Source organism: Liolophura sinensis, chromosome 13, assembly GCF_032854445.1.
Source record: "Liolophura sinensis isolate JHLJ2023 chromosome 13, CUHK_Ljap_v2, whole genome shotgun sequence".
Taxonomy (NCBI): domain Eukaryota; kingdom Metazoa; phylum Mollusca; class Polyplacophora; order Chitonida; family Chitonidae; genus Liolophura; species Liolophura sinensis.
The window spans coordinates 10,594,402-10,602,441 of record NC_088307.1 but is presented as its reverse complement, the minus strand read 5'-3'; the positions used below and the strand labels follow the sequence as shown (position 1 = coordinate 10,602,441).

The following is an 8,040-nucleotide window of genomic DNA, read 5'->3' as shown; positions in this document are numbered from 1 at the left end:
ACACTTTTTTGTCATTTCCCAATAATACTTGTCTTAGAAATTATTTTTCATGAGACAGGCAGTTTATGGGGCACGGAAAGACACGAAACAAAACATAAGATACGGATAAGACACGGAAAGTCACAGAAAAAATCTGGAACAAAACATAGAAAAACACATAGTTGACATGGAAAAAGACACGGAAAATCACAGAAAAAACATGAAACAATACAAGCATAACACAGTCACAGAAAAACGTGAAAAAATACACGGAAAAACAACGAAGAAACATGCTTTCCCCCACTCTTACCTGCGGCAAGACGATGATTTACTCCGGGCAATGCGGTTTCCTTCACTCACAAACCTGGCTACCGTTATAGATGAAAAGTTCCTGAGTACGGTGTTAAACACCAGTCAAATAAATAAATAAATAAATCTGCTCATATCTGCTTCGAGCGAAGCTATTCACACAAAGTAGGCTTTTATCCAATGTACAGGGGCCAAGGTTAAAGTAAGAGACGAACTGTCATGCGCAGAAGAATCGCCATATTACTCACTCAGTGAACTTATATTGTTTTCCTGTGGGAAATTACTTTGTCCAATGAAGTAAATGTTCTGAAATCGATTTGTTCGGGATGTCAAATGTGGAAGAACATGGTAAGGGCTGTTCCATGCACCATCCTGCCACTATCTCAGAACCCGTCGCAGGCTTCAAACACCCAGGATCAAAAGAGGTAAAAATGGAAAAAATATACATAAATTTTGATGGCGATCTTATTTATACGTCATCTTTCTCGCTTGACATCGTACACTCAGAGAGTGCAGTTTATTAAAGCTAAATGCATACGTAAATATCTGAGGTAGACACAAACACTTATTAGAGCATTTCACGGGGGAAATTGGGGTGATGTTATCTGAAAAGTAAAGAACATCTGTTACTATCATATCAATTTTATATCGAAATGCTTGATTCGGGCGGAAAGCGATATACATGTAGTGAGATGTCTTGCCTTGCAATAACTTTAAAAACACCCACTTCCATACTCGAAGGTGGCATTTTCTCGGTGTAGGCAACAGCTCAACTCGACCCATGCTAATAATGTCTCTGAAAAGAATGCTGGTCATCTTCCTTCTCAATGGCGTGAGTATATGTATCAGTGTATAAACTGTTTATTTAGGTGACAAAGAAATACCAAATGTGCTCATCAAATAAATCGATAAATCGTTCTTGTCTTTCTCCTTAAATACACATGGAACTCACTGATCCCTCTGTGCAATGTCAGTGAACAAAAGAACTGGTCAACAGAGACGTATTTCTCTTCCAACAACAACGCTGTCTTCACCACTGCCTAATGCTTTGTACGTAAGTATAAGTATACAGTGCAGTTATCGTTGAGATTATCCATACGTCTGTCTCCTTCACCGAAGCCTGAACAAATGAAACTGAGCATATTTTGGTTCATTGCAGTCTGAAAAGCCTTGCTTGTCCGACATTACCAGTCTAGACATTCTAACAGGGAGGTCAAAGAAATAGATCAATTTCTCTGATGTATAAGGTATTTCACACCATCATCGATCATTTCTTTATCCAAAATATTTGTATGCGCTAAATTTTGAAAACAAATTTCCCTCTTTCTTGACGTTTTGGTTATTACCGGTCATGAAAATCGCCTGGTGAGCCCGGCAATAGTAATCGCGCCGACGGGCGTGTGAATAAGGTATAGTGTGCCTCAAGGCATTCACGGCAGAGACCACAAACGCCAGCCAGAGGGCCCCCGAGGCCGAGATGGCGAGCACACCCGGGCGACACAGTGTCAGCAGCCTCTCACCAGCTCATGCTGGCTTCCTTGTGGGAAGGTCTCTCAGCAACCAGTGGATGGTCGTGGGTTTCCCATCGGTTTTCTCCCACCGTAATGTTGATCGACGTTGTATAAATGAAATAGTAGTACGGGGTAAAACCCCAAATAAATAACAAGCGCCAAGCGTAAGGTTTTCATTGTGACAGTCATAGACTATCTGACAGAGACAGTATCAAATGAAAATAAATTCAGTGAATGTAAGGTACGGTACAAAATAAAATCGCTAGTATAGTCGGCATTCCACTGAGATCTTTAAAGGCCTCTAATAAATGAAGTGGCCTTTAATAAATGGGATGCCCTTTAATTAAATCTTTATTAAATAAGGTAGCCATGGATAAATAGGTATTTTTTATTAAATGAAGTGGACTTTAATAAATGAGGTGGGCATGCAAAATAAACTTCAGTCTGATTGCTTGCTTCCAGTGCCTCTGGTCAATGTCATTATCCCGATCTTCGGAGTCCTCCGGATCACGCTCATCTGAATCAGGTTCAAGCTCTATCAGCGGCCGTCCACAGAAAGCGAAATTTCAGAAAGGCAAAGGAAAATGCATGGTAAGTTTTTCCTTCGTAAGTTTTAGCATCAACACTTTGTTTTTATTTAGTTAGTTATTTATTTATTTCCTGCTTCATACTAAAACGAAAGGCCTCCCTGGCTGAGGTGGATAGCGTTCCAGCGCGGCGCGATGACCAAGGAGCATCTGACCAATGCGGTCCATGTGAGTTTAAGCTCAGTTCATGTTGGCTTTCCATCAGACCTTGCGTGGGAAAGCCCGCCCGCAGCCTGCGGATGGTGGTGGATTTTTTCCGGGCTCTGCCCTGTTTCCTTCCACCATAATGCTGTCCATCGTCGTATAAGCGAGGTATTCTTGAGTAGGGCGTAAAACACCCATCCAGCTGTGAGTTCAAGTCCACCTCATGCCGGCTTCCTCTCCGGCCGTACGTGGGAAGGTCTTCCCCCTGGGTTCTGCCCTGTTTCGTCATACCGTAATGCTGGCCGCCGCCGTATAAGTGAAATCTTCTTGAGTATAGCGTGAAACACCAATCAAATAAATAAATAAATAAAACACCGATGAAATCAATAAATAAATACTAAAACGAGAGCAGTTTTAGTTTTATTAAAGGGTATGTGACTTTGGGAGTGACCGGAGTGACAAAACCCCGATCCATGGCAGGATATACAGACGAACCTCTCATTGTCTTACTTAGATTCTCCCGGGCCATATTGTTTTCACCTCATGTGCCATCGATTGGAATTGCGAACGTCACTGATGAGCCACGTCTATCTCAGGCCTCAATTTTGACGTTACCAAATTATCCTTACTTGGGCAGCAATATACCGAATGGTCCTGCATATAGCGTGTACATATCTCGCCGTGTGGCATTTGTTAGATCCTGTGTGTGTGACGATTTCAATGAACCTCACAATTTATTGCTGTAAAAACTAATATGTCAAGGTTTTTCCATTAAACGCCTTCACTCCAAATTTCTTAAGTTTGTAATGAGTATAATTCTTTTGTCAGTATATTGGGGGACATCGCCCAGAATCTCTGGCGCTCTACTTCATAATTGTGTATAAGTGAAATCTTCTTGAGTATAGCGTGATATAGAGTTATCCACTTAACCCGGGGCTGATAAATGTCTATTCATCGTGCTGAATTAGTTCGCCACGTTTTCAACATCAGTGGAAACTGTTGACTGCTTCTCTCTGCATGATTCCGCCCTATTTTCGTATTTTATATACTTTCTTATTTCTTTGGTAGATTGTGTTTTCCGTCTTTTTGGGAAATTGGTCTTGCGATTATTGACGTGGAACGTCCTTATTGGTTGACAGCTGGTATATGAATGTCTGCTTCGACACATAGATTCACATGGTGTGCGAAATTTTGCACCTATGTAAAATTATCAGTTTATCCGATTGCCGTTTAAATATGTGCTTCAGAATTTTGGACGTATACCTTTGTGACAGCGGTCAGAATTATGTTGTGCATGAAGCCGGAGTGCCCGGAGTAATCCGTTGACCTTCAGCAAGCACATGTACTTGTCAAACCTCTCGAATGAAAGCCGTAAACGAAAAATCGAGTCCCTCATTTGACCACGCATACCCCTGGTCAAGGGTCTGTGTGGGTCAGCGCTTACTTACGTGTGTCAGTTAAAACATTTAATCGCTTCTGCTCTCATCCCAGGCTGGAGATCCCTGTCCGACAGGGTACGAGTGTCGAACGGAACAGATCACAGTGACCTCAAGCTCGCCTGAATGTCACGAGCCAGGTAGATTGTACCCCTCTGAATATCGTGACGTACCCCTATGAATATCGTGATGTACGCCCGTGAATATCATGTTGTACGTCTGTGAATATCGACTTGTGCCTCTGGGAATATCATAGTGTGCCCTTGTGAATACATCTTGCATCAGTGTGCCCTTGTAAATATCATGTTGCGTTCTTGTGAATATCATTTTTTATCTCTGTGAATATGATGTTGTGCCCTTGTGAATGTCATGTTGCGCTCCTGTGAATATCATATTGTATCCTTGTGAATGTCATGTTGTACCCCTGTGAATGTCATGTTGTACCCCTGTGAATGTCATGTTGTACCCCTGTGAATGTCATGTTGTCCCCTTTTGAATATCATGTTGAGAATATGATATTCCACTCTTTGTTTTACAGATATTCGGTCAGAGGTCTTTGCCAGAACTGAGGAACGGAGGAACACTCCAATCACTGCTCTAAACGCTAGCGACTTCTACACGAACGACAGTGTGTTTTTGTTCCGGACACTTCCATTCATTAGGTTCACTGGTACGTTCACACACACACACACACACACACACACATAGTTAAATAAAGTAAAGCCAGATTGTGTATAATCTGTATAAATTGACATCTGAATTAAATCTGAATTGCGGTGATTTTTTACTGTATAAATGTGCTAAACTATAGACATATTTAACTGCCTAAAGAAATGTACAGCTCAGCGTACACTGTGGTAAGTTTATCAATGTATTTTGACTTTTGAAATAAAACAAGGCAAAAAACGTTCTAGTCTACAACGTCTTTGTTCAGCGGTCACCAAGTTTACTTCAAATGTTTTTGTAATTAGGGCTATGGACACGTAGATGTGTGCAGCGACAATTTGGAATGGCAACTAGATGACATATCTCTGACCGTGCTATACTGGATGTGTTGTAAGCATGTTTGTTTTGATGAGGGAGACATGTATTTCTAATGTTCATCCTTTTGACTTTCCAACAGATTTGTCCATAGGAACTACTGTGGTCTTCTTCGAAAGACTCTTTCTTGTTGAAAACAGCGAGTTTCGCAATACCTGGACTTTGGAAGATCTTGTCTACTTCAATGACGATCTTGTCTTATCTCTACACAGTATACAGCCAAACTCCCCAAATTCGGTGCTCCAGACTGCGTTGTAAGTGTAAATTATCTCCCTTGGTCGAGTCAAGCCGTAACTGGTAACAAGTGATTATCTGAAATTTGCTTCACAAAACTTCCGTTGTCGTCTTTTGATTGTCAAACTGGCTAGACAAAATTGCTATAGTCTGTTTCTTTCTTTCAACTTATTGCCGATATTCAGTTCTTTGTAGAATTGCTCTCATTGACCATCAAAATTGTCTTTAATCCGTGAGGCGTAACACGACAAACTCTGCACATTGGCATGTTGAACGTCCATCTTATTAAATAGAAAATGCTGTTATTACTGTTCCGTTCTAACTCATACCAAATGACACTGCTAAATTTTCCTTGTATGTAAGGTTATTTTTCAAATGTGTTACATTCAAAAAATATTTTATCAATTTTAACAGAAAGTGTCTTGCCTTAGTGTTGCTAGAATGCAGTGTGTTATTATAATTTTGTGCCAAATTCAACACAATATCCTGTTCAATAGAATAGTTGTGTTGACTTTATAGAATATGTGTGCTATGTTTAACAGAATAATCTGCTGCAGTAACATCATTCTAGCATCACTCAGATAACAGGCTTTCTGTTAAGTTTAACACCTTGTTTTTTTTTTGTTTTTTGTTTGTTTGTTTGTTTGTTTTTTGTTTTGTTTTTTTTTTTGTTTTTTTTTTGTTTTGTTTTGTTTTGTTTTTTTTGCAGTGTATGAACTCTTATTTACTTTCTGTTTTTGCCTGGTGAACAGCCAATGTAAATAACATTTCTTCTAAGAAAATAAATAACAGCATGATGAGAACACCCAACTTTTACATATTCTTTGTTTTTAGGGAGTTGAATCTGTGGAGGAGGGAAGAAGGTGTTCTGAAGATCGCGGTCCAAACCTTAAATTTTGACTTCAATCTGTCTAACTCCGGTGTAGTTTCAGTGAATTTTTAAAAGTTTCAAAGGCAACAGCTTTAATGAGCGTTTTCTTCCAATAAAAGGCATTGAATCTTGACGTCCACAAGAAGAGTGGTCTGTTAATATCTGTGAAATCTTTAGCATACATATCCATCGGCACCTGGCTTTCAATCAGGCCGTGAACATATGCAAATATGAGATACGAGATTAGAACAGAGTGACGTCCCTTGGCGTAAGGTCAAAATAGGGTCAGTCTGCCAGTTTTAAGATTGTTTTCTGTTGTTAAGAAAGGTAATTCAACGTAATTAGATTAAAGTTATGAATTATGTTCTCAGATGGGTTTGGGTGTCAAATATTGCAAATTCATATCCTCCGACCATATTGCTGCCATCCGTCCTATACAAGTTAAATATTTTTGAATACAACGTAAAACAGTGATCAATAAAATCAGAAAGGGGCTCAGATATCGATCCCAGAGCTAACTACATCTTCGTTATCCAGTCCGACTAAGTTATTCGTTATTCGAATTTCCAAGACAGTGTTAACTATGTTTAGGATATTCGAATATCGAGCCAAGTGCTAAGTGCGTTATATGTTTACGTGTTATGAATAACAAATCACAAAATCAAACCCTATTTTTTTCGGGGGGTGGTGGGGGGGAGGGGGACAGTCAAGAATATAACAATCGTCCGAATAAGAGCACAGTCATCAAACACTGGCAAATGTACTTTTTCAGTATAAGGGCTAGGAAAATATTAGCCGCACAAAACTCCAAAATATCGACATTTCTCAGTTCTCATTTCTCAACATGATAGCCTAAAATAATATTTATTTATTTATTTATTTATTTATTTATTTCATTGGTGCTTTACGCCGTATTCAAGAATATTTCACTTGTACGAGGGCGGTCAGCTTTATGGTGGGTGGAAACCGGCGGGGCAGAGCCCGGGGGAAATCCACGATCATCCGCAGGTTGCTCGCAGACCTTCCCACTTAGGGCCGGAGAGGAAGCCAGCATGAGCTGAACTCACATCAACCGCATTGATAACAGACTCCTGGGTCATTACGCTGCGCTAGCGAGCTAACCAACTGAAACCCCTTACTACATCGACTGTAATAACCAAGGAACAGCTATTTTTACCATATATATATATATATATATATATATATATATATATATATATATATATATATATATATATATATATATCGTGATCGTACAAGGGTGGGTCCTGGGTGAATAAGATCAACGTTGTAATCAGGACAGGTGCAACGTCAGGTAAATCTATGAACTTGACTGGTATTTGAAATGGAGACAAAAGAGCGTTGTATTTTTGTACACACACTTACCCTACAGTCGCTCATATATTTGGCATAAAATATACACACGTTACCGCTAATTGAAAGATTTCATATCGGATAATTGGCGTCAGACAATTGATATGTACCCAGGGCAGATATCAGGCAACCGCACAGGCCACAATACACGGAATAGTACAGCAAACTGTAACCTCTGTTTGTGGTCTCATGGCCGAGTGGTAAGTGTACTAGCGCAACACAATGACAAGTGCCTCTCACCAGTACCTTTGCTATGGGTTCAAGCAGCTCATGCTGGCTTCCCCTTGACCGGCCCCGGTGCCTAAGTTAGTAGAGCGTCCGCTTCGGGAGCGGTAGATCCAGGATCAATCGTTGATCGGGTCACACCTAAGGTCTTAAAACAGAAAGTTGTAGATTTTGCGTTTGGGGTTCATCAGGAAGGGTGTAGGGCAACGACTGGTTGACCCATATGAGTGTATAATGGCTTGGGTGGAGCTGCTTACTTGCCTTCGTTAAGTCGTCTCACTAAATCAGCACTAGATGGAAATTTGTCCTGCAACAAAGAGGCACATTAC

The 8,040-nt window shown here is 40.3% G+C and overlaps 1 protein-coding gene across 1 annotated transcript; it reads left to right on the top strand.

The window, feature by feature from the left end:
• The first annotated feature begins 1,053 nt into the window (after positions 1-1,053).
• Positions 1,054-6,254, top strand: LOC135481089 (uncharacterized). The gene is made up of 6 exons (XM_064761021.1): positions 1,054-1,120; positions 2,262-2,390; positions 4,022-4,106; positions 4,505-4,636; positions 5,090-5,261; positions 6,076-6,254. Exons 1-6 carry the CDS (start codon positions 1,070-1,072, stop codon positions 6,182-6,184), a joined length of 678 nt encoding a protein of 225 aa, XP_064617091.1. The 5' UTR covers positions 1,054-1,069; the 3' UTR covers positions 6,185-6,254.
• Positions 6,255-8,040: the final 1,786 nt, after the last annotated feature.